Here is a 21,518-nt window from a genome sequence, read left to right on the forward strand (position 1 = left end):
CAGTGGTTAAAGACACTGGCGAACACACAGGCGAACACACTGGCGAACACACAGGCGAACACACAGGCGAACACACTGGCGAACACACAGGCGAACACACAGGCGAACACACCACACCGGTGAACACACCACACCGGCGAACACACTGGCGAACACACTGGCGAACACACAGGCGAACACACAGGCGAACACACAGGCGAACACACAGGCGAACACACAGGCGAACACACCACACCGGCGAACACACTGGCGAACACACTGGCGAACACACTGGCGAACACACAGGCGAACACACTGGTGAACACACTGGTGAACACACTGGTGAACACACAGGCAACACACAGGCGAACACACAGGCGAACACACAGGCGAACACACAGGCGAACACACCACACCGGCGAACACACAGGCGAACACACTGGCGAACACACAGGCGAACACACCACACTGGCGAACACACAGGCGAACACACCACACCGGCGAACACACAGGCGAACACACAGGCGAACACACCACACCGGCGAACACACTGGCGAACACACTGGCGAACACACAGGCGAACACACTGGTGAACACACTGGTGAACACACTGGTGAACACACAGGCAACACACAGGCGAACACACAGGCGAACACACAGGCGAACACACTGCACCGGCGAACACACAGGCGAACACACCACACCGGCGAACACACAGGCGAACACACTGGCGAACACACAGGCGAACACACCACACTGGCGAACACACAGGCGAACACACCACACCGGCGAACACACAGGCGAACACACTGGCGAACACACAGGCGAACACACTGGCGAACACACAGGCGAACACACTGGCGAACACACTGGTGAACACACAGGCGAACACACAGGCGAACACACAGGCGAACACACAGGCGAACACACCACACCGGCGAACACACAGGCGAACACACCACACCGGCGAACACACAGGCGAACACACTGGCGAACACACAGGCGAACACACCACACTGGCGAACACACAGGCGAACACACCACACTGGCGAACACACAGGCGAACACACCACACCGGCGAACACACAGGCGAACACACTGGCGAACACACTGGTGAACACACAGGCGAACACACAGGCGAACACACTGGCGAACACACAGGCGAACACACTGGCGAACACACTGGCGAACACACAGGCGAACACACTGGCGAACACACAGGCGAACACACAGGCGAACACACTGGCGAACACACTGGCGAACACACTGGCGAACACACAGGCGAACACACAGGCGAACACACAGGCGAACACACTGGCGAACACACAGGCGAACACACTGGCGAACACACTGGCGAACACACAGGCGAACACACAGGCGAACACACAGGCGAACACACAGGCGAACACACAGGCGAACACACAGGCGAACACACAGGCGAACACACAGGCGAACACACAGGCGAACACACTGGCGAACACACTGGCGAACACACTGGCGAACACACAGGCGAACACACAGGCGAACACACCACACCGGCGAACACACAGGCGAACACACAGGCGAACACACCACACCGGCGAACACACAGGCGAACACACTGGCGAACACACAGGCGAACACACAGGCGAACACACAGGCGAACACACTGGCGAACACACAGGCGAACACACAGGCGAACACACCACACCGGCGAACACACTGGCGAACACACAGGCGAACACACCACACCGGCGAACACACTGGCGAACACACAGGCGAACACACTGGCGAACACACAGGCGAACACACAGGCGAACACACAGGCGAACACACTGGCGAACACACAGGCGAACACACAGGCGAACACACAGGCGAACACACTGGCGAACACACTGGCGAACACACTGGCGAACACACTGGCGAACACACTGGCGAACACACTGGCGAACACACAGGCGAACACACAGGCGAACACACCACACCGGCGAACACACAGGCGAACACACAGGCGAACACACCACACCGGCGAACACACAGGCGAACACACCACACCGGCGAACACACAGGCGAACACACTGGCGAACACACTGGCGAACACACAGGCGAACACACAGGCGAACACACCACACCGGCGAACACACTGGCGAACACACTGGCGAACACACAGGCGAACACACCACACCGGCGAACACACTGGCGAACACACAGGCGAACACACTGGCGAACACACAGGCGAACACACAGGCGAACACACAGGCGAACACACTGGCGAACACACAGGCGAACACACAGGCGAACACACAGGCGAACACACAGGCGAACACACTGGCGAACACACTGGCGAACACACTGGCGAACACACAGGCGAACACACAGGCGAACACACCACACCGGCGAACACACAGGCGAACACACAGGCGAACACACCACACCGGCGAACACACAGGCGAACACACCACACCGGCGAACACACAGGCGAACACACTGGCGAACACACAGGCGAACACACAGGCGAACACACCACACCGGCGAACACACTGGCGAACACACTGGCGAACACACAGGCGAACACACCACACCGGCGAACACACTGGCGAACACACAGGCGAACACACTGGCGAACACACCACACCGGCGAACACACTGGCGAACACACTGGCGAACACACTGGCGAACACACTGGCGAACACACTGGCGAACACACAGGCGAACACACAGGCGAACACACTGGCGAACACACTGGCGAACACACAGGCGAACACACAGGCGAACACACCACACCGGCGAACACACAGGCGAACACACCACACCGGCGAACACACAGGCGAACACACCACACCGGCGAACACACAGGCGAACACACCACACCGGCGAACACACAGGCGAACACACCACACCGGCGAACACACAGGCGAACACACTGGCGAACACACAGGCGAACACACAGGCGAACACACCACACCGGCGAACACACTGGCGAACACACTGGCGAACACACAGGCGAACACACCACACCGGCGAACACACTGGCGAACACACAGGCGAACACACAGGCGAACACACCACACCGGCGAACACACTGGCGAACACACTGGCGAACACACTGGCGAACACACTGGCGAACACACTGGCGAACACACAGGCGAACACACAGGCGAACACACTGGCGAACACACTGGCGAACACACAGGCGAACACACAGGCGAACACACCACACCGGCGAACACACAGGCGAACACACCACACCGGCGAACACACTGGCGAACACACAGGCGAACACACTGGCGAACACACAGGCGAACACACTGGCGAACACACAGGCGAACACACAGGCGAACACACTGGCGAACACACAGGCGAACACACAGGCGAACACACAGGCGAACACACTGGCGAACACACTGGCGAACACACAGGCGAACACACAGGCGAACACACAGGCGAACACACTGGCGAACACACTGGCGAACACACTGGCGAACACACTGGCGAACACACTGGCGAACACACTGGCGAACACACAGGCGAACACACAGGCGAACACACCACACCGGCGAACACACAGGCGAACACACCACACCGGCGAACACACAGGCGAACACACTGGCAAACACACACTGGCGAACACACTGGCGAACACACAGGCGAACACACAGGCGAACACACCACACCGGCGAACACACAGGCGAACACACAGGCAAACACACAGGCGAACACACAGGCGAACACACCACACCGGCGAACACACCACACCGGCGAACACACTGGCGAACACACTGGCGAACACACAGGCGAACACACAGGCGAACACACCACACCGGCGAACACACAGGCGAACACACAGGCGAACACACAGGCGAACACACAGGCGAACACACTGGCGAACACACTGGCGAACACACTGGCGAACACACAGGCGAACACACAGGCGAACACACAGGCGAACACACAGGCGAACACACTGGCGAACACACAGGCGAACACACTGGCGAACACACAGGCGAACACACCACACCGGCGAACACACAGGCGAACACACCACACCGGCGAACACACAGGCGAACACACTGGCGAACACACTGGCGAACACACAGGCGAACACACAGGCGAACACACCACACCGGCGAACACACTGGCGAACACACTGGCGAACACACAGGCGAACACACCACACCGGCGAACACACTGGCGAACACACTGGCGAACACACTGGCGAACACACTGGCGAACACACAGGCGAACACACAGGCGAACACACAGGCGAACACACAGGCGAACACACTGGCGAACACAGGCGAACACACTGGCGAACACACAGGCGAACACACCACACCGGCGAACACACAGGCGAACACACCACACCGGCGAACACACAGGCGAACACACTGGCGAACACACTGGCGAACACACAGGCGAACACACAGGCGAACACACCACACTGGCGAACACACTGGCGAACACACAGGCGAACACACCACACCGGCGAACACACCGGCGAACACACTGGCGAACACACGGGCGAACACACTGGCGAACACACAGGCGAACACACAGGCGAACACACAGGCGAACACACTGGCGAACACACAGGCGAACACACCACACCGGCGAACACACAGGCGAACACACAGGCGAACACACCACACCGGCGAACACACAGGCGAACACAGTAATTTCTGTACTTTCTCATTTCCCGGATTAATATCCAGACGCAGCTGTGAGTGAAACACTGTGACGTTCAAGAGTTCTTCTGATCAATCACTGGCTCGAGTTTGGGTAATGGGTAAATGTGTGTGTGAACCGTCATTATCTGTGTTGTTCAGCGGCTCATGTGAAGATGACTGCGTTTGATTGGTTCCTGCAGGTTATGGGGGGAACCAGTCAATCTGAGAGAACAGCACGATGCTCTCGAGTTCTTCAACTCACTGGTGGACAGTCTGGATGAGGCGTTGAAGGCCCTCGGGCATCCCAGCATGCTCAGCAGGATCCTGGGGGGCTCGTTTGCAGACCAGAAGATCTGTCAGGGCTGTCCTCACAGGTGAGAGAAGGCCTGTCAATCAATCTGAGGGATTCTCTGTGTATATGTGTGTGTGTGTGTGTGTGTGTGTGTGTTTAGTTCAACTGTAATGCATTCATTTAGAATTTCTCTGAAATGTCCAAACCCATATACTCTCGGAGAAAACATCTATTAACCTGTTAATGTGATTAATATTAAGGGCACAGACGGCATTAGGGTTATTACGTCACTTTAAGACCGACTGCGTGGATCCACTGCACTGATGCACATCTGATCTCTCACTGTTGACGTTCTGTAGACACAACCGACAGTGTTTACGTGAATACTCTCCACACCGGACATTAAGATGTAATGTTGTGCTGTGTGTGCGGCCGCATGCTTCGAGTGTGTGTGTGTGTGTGTGTGTGCGCACAGAAAACCAGTAAAGTTTTAATAAAGAGTAAAGTTCTCTTTCACGTCATCACTCTTCTTCAGATCTCTCCACACGTCTGCTCTTCTTTCTCACAGGCGGTTACATTTTAATGTTTTTTGAGACGCTTCAAGCGCATGATGACTCGTGTCCCGCCGGGTAGATCAGCGCGTTACAGTTCAAATGTGCGCATGTACCACACACACACACACACACACACACACACACATCCGTTCTGACTGGGTTCTCCAAATCTCTACCTAACATTTTCGTCTAGTTGTAATTCGTTGACGAAAATGTCAATAGATTGCGAACTGGATTCAGTTTGAGAACGTTTACCTGTACAGAGGTAAAGGGAAGTAGGAAATGAACCCTGGTGTGTTCACAGGTACGAGTGTGAGGAATCCTTCACAACGCTGAACGTTGACATCCGGAACCACCAGAACCTCCTGGACTCTTTAGAACAGTACGTCAAAGGGGATCTCCTGGAGGGAGCCAACGCCTACCACTGTGAGAAGTGCAACAAAAAGGTAGGATGTCTTCCCTGAATCTCCCAAACTCGTGTAAAGTGCAGATCTGTGATGTTTTCCTGTGGTTTTCCCTCGTGCTGAAAGGGGAAGAGCGACTCTCTGCATGTGTTGTGAGATTCCCCTCTCTCTGTGAGACACAGGTCATCGACTGTCCTGCGTTTCATACAAGCAGAATGCTCTTTATGAAGTTATTTCACTTAAGGACTTAATTAGTAAGATTATGCCTGAAAAAGTTTGGGATTTTTTTTAATCATGTTAATTTTAAATAATTTGTATAATATGACTTGTGTTTGTTTGCTTGGTTTTATTGTATTTATATGATATTTGTATTTTTCTAATTGAATTTTTGTCATGAAAAAAGCCTTAGAAGCTGACATGGCATTAATCTCTCTCTCTCTCTCTCTCTCTCCCCCCCCCCCCCCCCCTCTCTCTCTCTCTCTCTCTCTCCCCCCCCCTCTCTCTCCCCCCCCCCCCTCTCTCTCTCTCTCTCTCTCTCCCCCTCCCCCCTCTCTCCCCCCCCCCTCTCTCTCTCTCTCTCTCCCCCTCTCTCCCCCTCTCTCTCTCTCTCTCCATCTATCCTGTGGTTTTCCGCCAGGTGGACACCGTGAAGCGTCTCCTCATAAAGAAGCTCCCGCCGGTGTTAGCCATCCAGCTGAAGCGCTTCGACTACGATTGGGAGCGCGAGTGTGCGATCAAGTTCAACGATTACTTCGAGTTCCCTCGCGAGCTGGACATGGAGCCGTACACGGTGGCCGGCGTGGCAAAGCTGGAGGGGGACGAGGTTCCGCTGGAGAGCCAGGTTATCCCGGAGAACCCCCCGGCGGATCCCGACGCTAGCTCGCGCTACAGGCTCGTGGGCGTGCTAGTGCACTCGGGTCAGGCTAGCGGCGGACACTACTACTCGTACATCGTGCAGCGCCACGGCAGCGACGGCGACGGGCTGAAGGACCGCTGGTATAAGTTTGACGACGGTGACGTGACGGAGTGTAAGATGGACGACGACGAGGAGATGAAGAACCAGTGCTTTGGTGGAGAGTACATGGGCGAGGTGTTCGATCACATGATGAAGCGCATGTCGTACCGGCGGCAGAAGCGCTGGTGGAACGCCTATATCCTGTTCTACGAGCGCATGGACGCCACAGGGGGCGACGGCGAGCTGTTGAAGTACATCACCGAACTCACGCTCGCGTCCCGGCCCAACCAACCCAAGATGCCCTTGGCCATCGAGGCCAGCGTCTGCAAGCAGAACGTGCAGTTCATGCACAGCCGCATGCAGTTCAGCCTCGAGTACTTCCAGTTCATGAAGAAGCTGCTGACCTGCAACAGCGTATACCTGAACCCTCCTCCAGGTGAGACCCCCTCAGGCCCTGTCCACGCCAACAGCTCCGGCCGCTCGTCCACACGCACACGCAGGATCTGCTCACTGAGACCAAACTTAATGAAAACTCCAGGGTGAAGATTTTTATCAACTGTAAAAGCAATGTTGGCCAATCAGAAGCCTGGAAAAAACGTTATTACCAGCTCCGGTTCTGACATCACAAGCCAAAATCTCCGGTTTCTACACTTATATCGCCACCTGTTGGTTTGGCATGCTTTTGACAGCGTGTTCTTGCGTTTTCATGTGGACGTGAATGTGGAGGAAAGCCCGTGTGCGTGTGGACTCGGCCTCAGTCAGTGGCTCGTGTCTGAGGATCTGCAAACGTCTGATCTATAGGCCTTTTCAGAATGTTTGTAAACAATAGGCACCGAGTAACTTCCGGGTGGCAGAACGCGAGCAGCTTCCACTGACTAGGGGCTCTTACAGAGTCAACGTGAGCGACGTGCTCCCTTTCATAGTCTACACGTCGGACGCAAGCAACTTGCAGTATCGCCCCCACCAACAACGCATAGTATTGCATGCAACGGTGCGTCGCGTATCAAAAACTGGGACGACACATTTTGCTACGCATAGACGCATAATGGCGGCCGAAGCGATGCGTAGCCTTGCAGGCGCGTATGCGTATCGATGCGTTGACTCTGTAAGAGCCCTAACTGAAGAGATCCAGCGGGCGACTGCAACCGTTACATAGTTAAAAACATTGTTGTTGATCAAAGTTAAAACGATGATGAAAACGTGTTGTGTTTGGGGTTGTGCTGCCAGATATACAGCAAAAGCTGTAGGGGTTTCATCGATGTCCTGTGGGTGAGGAGGTTATAGCGAGTGGACGCTGTGTCGTCAAAAGTAGGAAATCTTAATGATCCCCTAAATGATATGATTCATCCAACGTTTACATTTCTGCTGCCAACCCTGCTTGCCCTTCAACTCTGCTTCGTGTATTCTCAAAACGGTCCATCTTCAGAATCACAGCAGAGCATTTATCTTCCGCCGGGGAAATTCGAGACTAATATTAGTAAACTTGTCTCTTTTGATGAAGAGACTCATTGCCAGTCACTGCCTGAAGTAAAAGAGGGCTGCCCACTCTCACGCATTCACTGTGAGACTCACGCAATTGTCACTTTTCACACGCTCTCACGCCACACATCCATTTTCTCACGCAACTTACCGAAATGTATATTCCTCATACATAATATCGACCAGTCAGTGTTTTTCAACCGCGCAAAGGTCAATATAACAGCTGGAGAACAACTGTCACATAACATTTACCTCAGGAAAGCCATTTAATGACCATGATAGGCTATATAGCACGTTATTTGGGCTAGAAAAAAAGAGCTATAGAGAGTATTTTGCTAATTATGTGTAGGCCTACTATATTACATATTTATTATATTTTTTTACTTATATCATTAAACACAGTTGTTATTATGATAAAAAAAAGCATTATATTTCATAAAAAAAATAAAATTATTACATTTTTCCTGTCGACGGTGGGCCTCCATTCCAAGCAATTTACTAGCGTTGCCATAGGAACGCTTCGGCTTTTGCCACCCGGAAGAACGTCTATTACTGTTGTGACGTCATGGTGAATTGTCGTATTGAGATGCTCCTCTTCTCTGCTCCTTCTAGGTCAAGATCACCTTTTACCAGAAGCTGAAGAAATAGCCATGATAAGTATACAGCTTGCTGCCAGATTCCTGTTTAGCACCGGCTTCCACACGAAGAAGGTCGTCCGAGGCCCTGCGAGCGACTGGTGAGCGTTAGCTGAGCGTTAGCTGAGCGTTAGCTGTGCGTCAGCTGTCGAAACTGAGGACACGCCGACTATAAAGTGTTCATTTTGTCAGCTATTTTTACATTTAGTCTTAGTCCTGTGTCAAATGTACTTTTTAGTTTTTATCATATTTAGTCTTGCCCTGTTTTCATCAGTCATGGGTTAGTCGACTAAAAGCCTGGGCATTTTATCTAGTTTTAGTCAATGAAAACTTAGTCATATTTTCATTATGCTGCATAATGGTTACATTGATAATAGGCCAATGATTATTTTGCTTAAAATTATAATCACAACAATTGTTGTCATTTGAGAAATGTATATTTGCATTTCATCAGAATTATTGCTCTTTCATATCAAGTACAAATCCAGAGAATGTCTCATAGAACTCGTATGTTTGGTTTATTTCACCTAATCTAGTTTCCTGATTTTTGTTCATAGACTATTTGTCATAAATTAATCCATTCTGTAACATTATAAAAACATTTCTCTCAAAAATTAAAACGGTGAAATTTGTAACCTAATACCAAATTACATTCGTGTTTTTTTATTAAAACAACAGCAAAAAAAATTTTTTTTGTATTATTTATTTTCTATTAATAATAATAATAATAGAAAATAGACTATTTATTGTCACACAGCGCTGCGTATGTGCATTTATTCATATAGTCGAGATTCATGTTTGGAATTATTACAGAAGGTTTGATCGCAGTTTTACTCACAGAAACCAGCGCAAGAACTTCGTTAGTGTCGTTTCATAATTTAACGAATTTAACACTACCACTATAATAGTAATAGAATAATAGTCAAGTCATGAAAGTATGGGAATTACTAAAGGCCGTTCACACTACACAGATATAGTTCAAAAAGTCTAAATATAAAAGTCCAACCCAAAACTATTAAAAATAAAACAGTCAGTAATAAAATAAGAACAAATACACAAATTATAAGCAGAGATTAATACTAAATGTTAAAAAGTTATAAAGTCTAACAGCAGTATTCAGGTACAGAAATGAAAAACTAGGCCTAAATGTAAAATAACACTATTCACTGTAAACAAATATTTTGTTAAAGCTGTATTTTGTTGTTTTATTAACATTAATGACAGACAACAGCAGGAATATTAGGCTTTATTTAGTCTCTGCTTGTAATTTGTGTAATTGTTCTTATTTTATCACTGACTGTTCACTTGTCTTTAATAATGTTTGAACTTTACCAGTTAGGCTAGCAGTTTTTGATGTGGTATCGAAGAACTTCAAGTGAGCTTTAAGTAATAAATAAAAAGCAAAGTTATAATAATATAAAACATTTTTTTTTTTATAATTTATACATAATTGAATTTTTTTTGCTAAACCCGAAAAATGATCCGATCCGTAGCTCAAAAACCGTAGATGATCCGAACCGTGAGTGTTGTGATCCGTTGCGCCACTAGTGTCCGGTCCAGGTGTGTGTTCAGTGTCACCTGACCCCTCTCTCTTCTGTTTCTCCGTCAGGTATGACGCCCTGTGTCTGCTGTTGCGTCACAGCAAGAACGTGCGCAGCTGGTTTGCTCACAGCGTGTTGTTCTCCTTCCCCACGCGCTTCTCCGAGTTCCTGCTGGAGTGTCCCAGTGCCGAGGTCCGCGGAGCCTTCGCCAAGCTAATCGTTTTCATCGCACACTTTTCCCTGCAGGACGGCCCGTGTCCTGCTCCAGTTACCTCTCCCAGCACATCCACACAGGTGAGAGAAACCAGTGAAACCAGTACAGGAGAGAAGCCAGTACAGGAGAGAAACCAGTACAGGAGAGAAACCAGTACAGAAGGATCTCACAGATCCGTGTCCCACGTTCCTCAACCAGTGATTCAGCTAAACCTCATTGTGCTTATCCGTGTCATGTAGACTAGGCTGAAAACATTTTGGGGATGAAATGGATTTATCAGTTTTTAAAGGTCTTTTAAATGGGAGACAGGAAAGTTCCTATATTAAAATGCCCCTATGATGCTATTTTTAAAGGTTCCTAGTTTCCACTGCAGCTTCAGCTCTTTTCTCTCAGTGTCTGAAACGCTTCAAGGATTCAGTCTCTCTAAGCCCCGCCTCTCTGAGAGCTGCTCTGCTGTGATTGGTCAGAAAGCAAACGCTCATTATCATATCTGAATCTCAGCTCTTGATCTCAGTGATACGAACAGTAACGATGGCGTGGGTTTTACCGGATCAATCTCAGAAAACAGCGTCTTCTCCACATGAACAACACGAACCAAACTCTTCCAGTCTCAGAGACACTACAGTGTTTGAGGGCGGGGCTAAGAGACGCTGCTCAGCCAATCAACACCACAGGCTGACATTATGCTAATGAGTTACAAACCTACACAGGATCAACAGAGACTGAATTACTGACGACTCGTTTCAGCTCAGAATCACTTTGTTTTAGGAAACAAAAACTTTATTTATCTGCACTTTGATCTTTCAGAGCTTTTACAATCACAGACAGCTCTATTATGAAAGGGAACATCTGAAAAAGCATAATGGGGCACTTTAACAAATGGCAAGCAAAAGTGGGTTCTAGACTCCATTGTTTATACCAGTTGCCGAATAGGCCGTTACAGGATGACACACAAGTTTTTAATATTAGGAAAAGATCCACCAACATGTTCTCTTTGTCAAAATCCTGTATCCCTGTAGCATGGATAGCCTGTATCCCTGTATCCCTGTATCCCTGTAGCATGGATAGCCTGTATCCCTGTATCCCTGTATCCCTGTAGCATGGATAGCCTGTATCCCTGTATCCCTGTATCCCTGTATCCCTGTAGCATGGATAGCCTGTATCCCTGTAGCATGGATAGCCTGTATCCCTGTATCCCTGTAGCATGGATAGCCTGTATCCCTGTATCCCTGTAGCATGGATAGCCTGTATCCCTGTATCCCTGTAGCATGTTTTATTAGATAGTGATGATGGATTTAGCCATTTTTTTTTTAATTCAGTCAAATCTTTAAAATAATTTTTTAACAATGTTAAAGTAGTAGTTCACTTCAGAATTAAAATCTCCTGATACTTTACACTCCTTCACGTCATCCAAGATGTTCATGTCTTTCTTTCTTCAGTGGAAAAGAAATGAAGGTTTTTGAGGAAAACACCAGGATGTTTCTCCATATAGTGTCTTCAATGGGGTCCAACGGGCTGAAGGTCCAGATGTGAGTTTCAGTGCAGCTTCAAAGTCTCGACACGATCCAGCCGAGGAATAAGAGTCTTATCTAGACAAACCAGCCGACATTTTATAACAAATAATCATTTATATACTTTTAACCACAAATGCACTGAAACTCACATCTGGACCTTCGACCCGTTGGACCCCATTGAAGACACTATATGGAGAAACATCCTGGTGTTTTCCTCAAAAACCTTCATTTCTTTTCCACTGAAGAAAGAGAACATGAACATCTTGGATGACGTGGAGGAGAGTAAATCATCGGGGAACTCCTTTAGACCAAATTTAGTCTTTAGATTTTAAAAAGCTTATAAGGTTTCTCATCATGAAGAGCCACAGAAGCTGGCGTGGCGTTTAAACAGCCGTTTGTCGTTGTGAACAGGCCTGTGACCCCGTGACCCTGAGCGATCACCTGTTACGGGCGGTGCTGAACTTGCTGAGGAGAGAAGTGTCCGAACACGGGCGGCACCTTCAGCAGTACTTCAACCTCTTCGTCATGTACGCCAACCTGGGTGAGTGTTCGTTCTCTCGACTCCCATGAGTCTGCACAGGGAGCGCAGAAGGTTAAAGGGGACATAGCAGGAAAATCTGACTCTTCCCGTGTGTTAGTGCTGTAATCCGGTGCTTCTACCGACACAGAAAACATGAAAAGTGAAACCCAGTAACTGTGTTCTGGTGAGCCTTTCTCTGCAAGCATGTCAGAAAATAAGCCGATCAGATTTCTTCCCCTTCTGACGTATGAAGAGGATCTTATTATAATATTACCGGCCCTTAATCTGCACGTTTACACACACCAGCCGACATTTGGTTTCACGAGCGACAACAGAGACCAGTTCTAACGCAATGATAAAGATCCAGCAAAGCCTGAAACTGTTCTGTGGTTGAGCACAGACGAGCACTGAACACTATTGACCAGAACATGTCACCGCTGTCTTATAAAGACCTCAGGAACTGTGGACACTTGTGGAGAAGTTCAACATGATGATGAGATGATCAATGTAACTCGCTACTGGTGATTCTGGGATTCTGGATGAGGGAGATTGGCCTGTTTTGTTATTGCCGGAGTTTCTGAAGCTCATGTAAAGACTCCGCCCTCTTCTGAACGGAGGCGGAGCTAAATCACATTTACATTTAAAGGGACACACACAAAAACACCACGTTTTTGCTCACACCCTAAATGGGGCAGATTTGACAAGATAGAATAAATGATCTGGTATTCTGAGCTGAAATTTCACACACATTCTGGAGACACCAGAGATTTATATTACATCTGGTGAAAAGGGGCATAATATGTCACCTTTAAGGGTAACTGAGCGTCTTAATATTACCCATCTGTCTGTTGCAGGTCTGGCAGAGAAGACGCAGCTGCTGAAGTTAAGCGTGCCGTCCACCTTCATGCTGGTGGCGCTGGACGAGGGTCCCGGTCCTCCCATCAAGTACCAGTACGCAGAGCTGGGCAAACTCTACACGGTGGTGTCGCTGCTGCTGCGGTGCTGCGACGTGTCCTCGCGCATGCAGTCCTCCATTAACGGTGAGGGGTAGTCCTGCTGTCTTTCCTGCTTCACGTCTGGTGTTTTCGCTGCACGTGAGCTATGAATGAATGGGTCCCGAACAGAAGCACATCATCACTAGCCTTTAGCGATATTATCGCAGGAACTAATTCTCATCGTGAGGAGAAGTTTTACCGGTAAATCGCAAAGCTAATATATGGCCCATCCCTACTGTCAGCTGATCTGAGCCACTGTTCTCCGACAGGGAACCCCCCGCTGGCCAACCCGTACGGTGACCCCGGCCTCACGCTTCCCATCATGCCCCTGCAGCCGCCCGTGGCCGAGACCCTGTTCGTGCGCACCAGCTACGTGAAGAAGATCATCGAGGACTGCAGCAACTCTGAGGAGACGGTGAAGCTGCTGCGCTTCTGCTGCTGGGAGAACCCTCAGTTCTCCTCCACGGTGCTCAGCGAGCTGCTCTGGCAGGTGTGTGTGTGTGTGTGTGTGCGTGAGTGAGTGTGTGAGAGTGCGTGCGTGTGAGTGTGTGTGTGTGTGTGTGTGTGTGTTTCTTCCTCACGACACTCACTGAAGGTTCTCTGCTAGGTGGCGTATTCCTACACCTACGAGCTGAGGCCGTACCTGGATCTCCTTCTGCAGATCCTCCTGATCGAGGACTCGTGGCAGACGCACAGGTGAGACTCACTGCGGTCACATGCTCACTCATAACAAGATTATAATGAGATTCAGGGAATGTATTCTGATTAAACTTTACCTCATGTAAACGCAATGCTTTGATCAAATTGATGCGATTAAGCTCATAGTTGTAGTGTCCATCAGGGGCTTTCCCACCGGAGGAACCTCTTCATCGTTCCTAGAGCTATTGGCGGACGTTCCCGGATGTCGGCGTGTTCGCACCGCAGGAACTAGGAGCGATTTTAGTTCTAGAAACTCTTTTGGAGGAACTACTTTACTCCTCCTTCAGAGTCGCTCTAACCCAGCGCTAGAGGAACTCTCCGGGACGGTAGTGTTCGCTGATTGGCCGAACGCACGCGAAACACCAGCACCCGCCATTATTAAACCGCACGCAGATTATAGCCTATATATTTACTCCAGAAACTAACTCTACGAACATGGGAAACAGTGACCGATGAGCCTCTAAACCTTTACACTTTGGCAATAAATAGGCATGTAAAGACTCTAATGGCCTCTCCTCCACTCTCTGCTCGTGACGGCTCCATGACCAGCAGGGAAGAAGTTGCTGAATAAACAAGTTTATGTTGACAACGTTGTGTGACATGAATGTAATGCAGTATAATGATGACACGTTTACGTGCGTCACTGAATGCGTCCATAGAAATGTTTTTAGTAGTTTAAAACAGGGACACATGATGTATGCGTTCATCACCTGTAGATTCTTCACACAATTCTTGGAGATAATCAGAAAAATGAAAACTGCGTGTAGGCGGAAGTGAAGAGGTTTGCTCGTGTCATGTAAACATCACTGCGGTTACACCCTGGCTCTGATTACTGGGAATAACAGCATCATTGCTGCACGTGTCAACAGCCGATGTTGAGCAAGTGTCCTCACTCCTGCCCGTGTCCTTCTCTGTTTAGGATCCACAATGTTCTGAAGGGCATCCCTGATGACCGAGACGGGCTCTTCGACACCATCCAGCGCTCCAAGAACCATTACCAGAAACGGGCCTATCAGTGCATTAAGTGCATGGTGGCGCTGTTCAGCAACTGCTCTGTGGCCTATCAGATCCTGCAGGTGAGCTGTGCACACCATCCACACACACCCACACCCACACACACCCACACCCACACACTTCCTGCTCAATCCCAGAGTGCAGTTAGCACAGCAGGAGCGACTCTAGGAGGCTCGTCTCGTCGGCAGCCGGAGGATCTGTCTGAGCGCTCGGGAAAGGGACATTCGTCAGCTTCGTTTCTCTATCATGTTGCCCATTCAAGTCTCCTTCATTTATACAGCGCTCTAATACAGATGATCCACAGCAGCTTTACAGTGATAACAGGAGATTACAGTAACAGAGATTAGGCTTTACAGCAGATCTAGAATAAAGTTATTGTCCAGAAAAAGTTAGTTTTGATTGATTCACTTCCGTTGTAAAGATCATTAGTTTAGTGGCTGCTAACACACACCGTTCTCACAGGAAACAGAAACTTTAATGTGTTCTGGCCGTTTGTTCACACACAGTGTTTGAGCTCGAGAACACACACTCTGGGGCTCGAGAACACACGCTCTGGGGCTCGAGAACACACACTCTGGGGCTCGAGAACACACGCTCTGGAGCTCGAGAACACACGCTCTGGGGCTCGAGAACACACGCTCTGGGGCTCGAGAACACACGCTCTGGGGCTCGAGAACACACGCTCTGGGGCTCGAGAACACACGCTCTGGGGCTCGAGAACACACGCTCTGGAGCTCGAGAACACACGCTCTGGGGCTCGAGAACACACGCTCTGGGGCTCGAGAACACACGCTCTGGGGCTCGAGAACACACGCTCTGGGGCTCGAGAACACACGCTCTGGAGCTCGAGAACACACGCTCTGGGGCTCGAGAACACACGCTCTGGGGCTCGAGAACACACGCTCTGGGGCTCGAGAACACACGCTCTGGGGCTCGAGAACACACGCTCTGGAGCTCGAGAACACACGCTCTGGGGCTCGAGAACACACTCTCTGGCGCTCGAGAACACACGCTCTGGAGCTCGAGAACACACGCTCTGGAGCTCGAGAACACACACTCTGGGGCTCGAGAACACACACTCTGGGGCTCGAGAACACACACTCTGGAGCTCGAGAACACACACTCTGGGGCTCGAGAACACACACTCTGGAGCTCGAGAACACACACTCTGGGGCTCGAGAACACACACTCTGGGGCTCGAGAACACACACTCTGGAGCTCGAGAACACACGCTCTGGAGCTCGAGAACACACGCTCTGGAGCTCGAGAACACACTCTCTGGGGCTCGAGAACACACTCTGGAGCTCGAGAACACACACTCTGGGGCTCGAGAACACACTCTGGAGCTCGAGAACACACACTCTGGAGCTCGAGAACACACTCTGGAGCTCGAGAACACACTCTGGAGCTCGAGAACACACTCTGGAGCTCGAGAACACACACTCTGGAGCTCGAGAACACACACTCTGGGGCTCGAGAACACACACTCTGGAGCTCGAGAACACACACTCTGGAGCTCGAGAACACACACTCTGGAGCTCGAGAACACACACTCTGGGGCTCGAGAACACACACTCTGGGGCTCGAGAACACACACTCTGGAGCTCGAGAACACACACTCTGGGGCTCGAGAACACACACTCTGGAGCTCGAGAACACACACTCTGGGGCTCGAGAACACACACTCTGGGGCTCGAGAACACACACTCTGGAGCTCGAGAACACACGCTCTGGAGCTCGAGAACACACGCTCTGGAGCTCGAGAACACACACTCTGGGGCTCGAGAACACACTCTGGAGCTCGAGAACACACACTCTGGGGCTCGAGAACACACTCTGGAGCTCGAGAACACACACTCTGGAGCTCGAGAACACACACTCTGGAGCTCGAGAACACACTCTGGAGCTCAAGAACACACTCTGGAGCTCGAGAACACACACTCTGGGGCTCGAGAACACACACTCTGGAGCTCGAGAACACACACTCTGGGGCTCGAGAACACACACTCTGGAGCTCGAGAACACACACTCTGGAGCTCGAGAACACACACTCTGGAACAGGATACAAGGTGCAAGCAGTGAAACATTTTTAAAATGTGATCATCTCCGTGTAAACTTCAAAAACATGAACCTGTGAGAACGCTGACGTGTTCAGTCATGGGTTTAGTCAATAGGTGTGTGCGTATGAATATATATGTGCGCAGGCGTGTCTTTCTTTAGAAACTGACCTCATCAAATTACTTGTCTGGCCTTAAAAATTCATAATACAGAATTTTGAGAGCGTTTATATGCTGTAGCGCTGGGTGAATAAGAGCTGGTTGCAGTGACTGTGTTGTGCATGTGTGTAGAGTAACGGGGACCTGAAGAGGAAGTGGACGTGGGCGGTGGAATGGCTGGGAGACGAGCTGGAGCGCAGGCCTTACACTGGAAACCCTCAGTACACATACAACAACTGGTCTCCGCCAGTGCAGAGCAACGAGACGTCCAACGGCTACTTCCTGGAGCGCTCCCACAGCGCGCGCATGACGCTAGCCAAGGCCTGCGAGCTCTGTCCTGAAGAGGTGAGCGCTCAGTCACTCAAACCTCACCCTACGCCTCTGGTGAGTTCAGCTGCTTCTGCATAACGGGTGCGACTCTGAGATGTTTAGGAAGATATTAAGATTTTGAAGTTTTTGTTTTATTGCAAAGTTGTTAACGTCTACATTCATGCAGTTTGCTGACGCTTTTATCCACAGTTTTCGCTCAAGGTAGGGCTGCACGATATCTATCAGAACAACAGAGATATCGCTACGGTTTAATAAAATAAACGTATGCGCTAGCGGTTTCAGAGTGAAGCGTGTCATGTGGTTCATGACCGGCAGCAACCCGTCAAAATAAAAGCTTGATGGTTTGCCATTTGAAAAAGGCAGAAATGAAGATGTAAATAGTAGTATTTTAATAGTAGTTCGAGTTGCTTCTTGCAAAATCAAACCCAAGTATGAACACCTATATTTTTTTAAGTTTTTCTGAAATCGTTCATCTCCTCAGTCCTCAGAGCAAAAAGTTATATTTCACCTTTTTAATAATTTTTTTAATATATTTTCTTTGTAGTTTAACCCCCCCCCAACAAAACACTCTAGAATAATTCATCTTTCCCAAATACAGTTATTAAAATCATCTGGTAAAGATCTTTTCATAACGCATTAAATATCGCAGGAATCTCAGTGTCTTGAAATATCGTGCAGCCTTGAGTTCAGCTGTACGTGTCATCGGGCGACGCGTTCTCTGGGAGCCGAACATTAACCCGCGGTGTTGTCAGCACTGCTCTCTGCTAATCGACACACACGTTTGTTTGATGTGTTCAGGAGCCCGACGACCAGGAAGCCCCTGATGAGCACGACTCGACGCCGCCTGAAGACACGGCCCTCTATCCTCACTCTCCAGCGACACAGCCTCAGTATCAGCAGGTGAGCGACACACACACCACTAGCCTAGCGTTTAGCACAGCCTCAGTATCAGCAGGTGAGCGACACACACGCCACTAGCCTAGCGTTTAGCACAGCCTCAGTATCAGCAGGTGAGCGACACACACACCACTAGCCTAGCGTTTAGCACAGCCTCAGTATCAGCAGGTGAGCGACACACACGCCACTAGCCTAGCGTTTAGCACAGCCTCAGTATCAGCAGGTGAGCGACACACACACCACTAGCCTAGCGTTTAGCACAGCCTCAGTATCAGCAGGTGAGCGACACACACACCACTAGCCTAGCGTTTAGCACAGCCTCAGTATCAGCAGGTGAGCGACACACACGCCACTAGCCTAGCGTTTAGCACAGCCTCAGTATCAGCAGGTGAGCGACACACACACCACTAGCCTAGCGTTTAGCACAGCCTCAGTATCAGCAGGTGAGCGACACACACGCCACTAGCCTAGCGTTTAGCACAGCCTCAGTATCAGCAGGTGAGCGACACACACACCACTAGCCTAGCGTTTAGCACAGCCTCAGTATCAGCAGGTGAGCGACACACACACCACTAGCCTAGCGTTTAGCACAGCCTCAGTATCAGCAGGTGAGCGACACACACACCACTAGCCTAGCGTTTAGCACAGCCTCAGTATCAGCAGGTGAGCGACACACACGCCACTAGCCTAGCGTTTAGCACAAACTCTTCTTCTGCAGCGACTTCTAAATGCACTTTTACAGCGAGGACTATTATAAATCACAGTGCACACCCGGCTTATCTCTCTCTCTCTCTCTCTCTCTCTCTCTCTCCGCAGGTGAACACTCTTCCTCACGGGCAGCCGTACACCGGGCCGGCCGCTCAGCACATGAATAACCCTCAGCGGGCGAGTCAGGAGAGCTGGGACGGGTCTGACGAGGCTCCCCCGGCCCAGAGTAAAGAGTAGAGACTCGACCCGCTCGTTCCAGAGACCAGAACCGGAGAACACACTCGCGTAACACACCCAACTCCTGCAGTGCTGACTCTCTCTCCTCACACACACACACGCGGATCTCAACGCTGCAGAGTTCGGTGCGCAAACACACACACACACACACACACACACACACACACACAGAGCTCTGTGTGAACCGGCAGGAGTGGTGATGCTGTGGAGATAGTGTGCAGAAATCTGGAGTTTGGGACGCCCTCCATTTCCAGAGACGACATCATCATCATCATCATCATCATCATCATCCTGTAACACACACAGCAGAATGAAGGGAAACCCGAGGCTTCGTCGTTTGTGGATCGACTCGGAGTCATTGGAGTCTTTCAGCACTTTTGTTTCTTTTGTTTTCTCCATTCATCAGGAAGCCTTTGGCCTGTTAGGAGTGTGATGTCATCTCCTGTCAGGCTCTTTAACACACTCTATCCAGACGCTCGGAGCGGCACATCTCGATGTTTCATGTGTGTTTCCAACAGGCTGACAGTGAAAGATCTGGTGTTCGAGTGGAACTGCATCTGGCCTAGTTCTGAGTCGGCCCCGCCCACTTCCTCTGCCCCTGTCCAATGAGAACGCAGCCACGGACACACTACTCTGTTTCCGAGGAGATTTACAGGATTCATCGACAGCACGTACTGTACTGGATTCATAGTGTGGCTCTTGTTCTCTTTTGTCTGAAAACCAAAATCCCTGCGAAGGAAACTGAACCGCACCATCTTCAGTTCTGCTGTTTTCTCTGATAGAGGTTATTTTGTTGAATCTGAGAAGAGTTTGAGCGTTTGAATGAGAAGGCGTCGTCCTTACGTTGTTATTTTGAAGAGGATATTTACTGTACAGAGTTCTGTTTTTGCCGACTGTTGTTTGTTCGGGCGACGGTGGGATTCTGGAGCTGCTTTACTGAAGTTTACTTTGAAGAAGTCTTTCTTTTCCTGCACAGACGCATAATAACAGAAGCATCGCACCACTAGAAACAATAAATTAAACATTTAAATGCAAGCTTGACTTTTCATTAGCTTTCCGATGGTTTCAAATACCCACTGCACGCAGAAACACACACACACATGCTTGTTAAATCATTGAGTAGCTGGCATCTGTCGGTCAGCGTGTGGATCGTCCAGAACCCAGACCCAGCACACACTGAAGGCCTTAGCCCGGACCAGTAGTGGCCAGTGAGTGGATGAAGGGGTTAAACCGTGATCACTACAGCGCAGGCCTCTGCTGACGCCCTCACACGCCTCATCAGAATGACATCTGCCTTTTGCTTTGGTTTTCCTTTTCAGGGTTTAATTTTGTTTGAATTCTACAGATGTTTTTGTGAGATGTGCATGAGTAATATTCCTCGATCAGCCCTCGAGCACTGTACAAACCCAGCACACTGTAAAATTATACTTTAAAGGTAAAAATAAATGGTATTTGATTAACCCGTCTGTCTAATACACTGCCCCCATCTGATGCCTTTAGTCGAGTCAGCTTCATTTATACAGCAGCTTTACAGACATCACAGGAAATAATGCAACAGTTTCCAGAAGAAAATAGCGTCTCAGTCCAGCTTAAGTCAGCTCAGTGATGCTTCATTTCTGTTGTAAAAAAGTGATTCATTTTAGTTCATTTATGGGTGATTCTCCAACTACAGGCACTTGTGTGTCCTTG

General features: G+C 49.7%; 1 protein-coding gene across 12 annotated transcripts in view; it reads left to right on the plus strand.

The window, feature by feature from the left end:
• LOC311301486 (ubiquitin carboxyl-terminal hydrolase 9X-like) overlaps positions 1 to 21,289 on the plus strand; it is a 50,512-nt gene extending 29,223 nt beyond the window's left edge. For 9 of the 12 annotated variants that reach the window (XM_084426635.1, XM_084426640.1, XM_084426637.1 and 6 more), the window contains exons 34-46: positions 4,826 to 4,999; positions 5,776 to 5,917; positions 6,513 to 7,266; positions 8,922 to 9,045; positions 10,554 to 10,779; positions 12,625 to 12,754; positions 13,588 to 13,773; positions 13,998 to 14,218; positions 14,336 to 14,424; positions 15,347 to 15,503; positions 17,790 to 18,041; positions 18,786 to 18,887; positions 19,701 to 21,289. In XM_084426635.1, the coding sequence (XP_084282761.1) occupies positions 4,826 to 4,999; positions 5,776 to 5,917; positions 6,513 to 7,266; positions 8,922 to 9,045; positions 10,554 to 10,779; positions 12,625 to 12,754; positions 13,588 to 13,773; positions 13,998 to 14,218; positions 14,336 to 14,424; positions 15,347 to 15,503; positions 17,790 to 18,041; positions 18,786 to 18,887; positions 19,701 to 19,829 (2,686 nt within the window). In that variant the 3' untranslated portion in view covers positions 19,830 to 21,289. The remainder of the gene's footprint in view (positions 1 to 4,825; positions 5,000 to 5,775; positions 5,918 to 6,512; positions 7,267 to 8,921; positions 9,046 to 10,553; positions 10,780 to 12,624; positions 12,755 to 13,587; positions 13,774 to 13,997; positions 14,219 to 14,335; positions 14,425 to 15,346; positions 15,504 to 17,789; positions 18,042 to 18,785; positions 18,888 to 19,700) is intronic. The other 3 variants (XM_084426646.1, XM_084426638.1, XM_084426636.1) reach the window with 1 other exon arrangement.
• Positions 21,290 to 21,518: the final 229 nt, after the last annotated feature.

Source organism: Rutilus rutilus (genome assembly GCF_951802725.1).
Source record: "Rutilus rutilus genome assembly, chromosome: 12".
NCBI classification, from domain to species: domain Eukaryota; kingdom Metazoa; phylum Chordata; class Actinopteri; order Cypriniformes; family Leuciscidae; genus Rutilus; species Rutilus rutilus.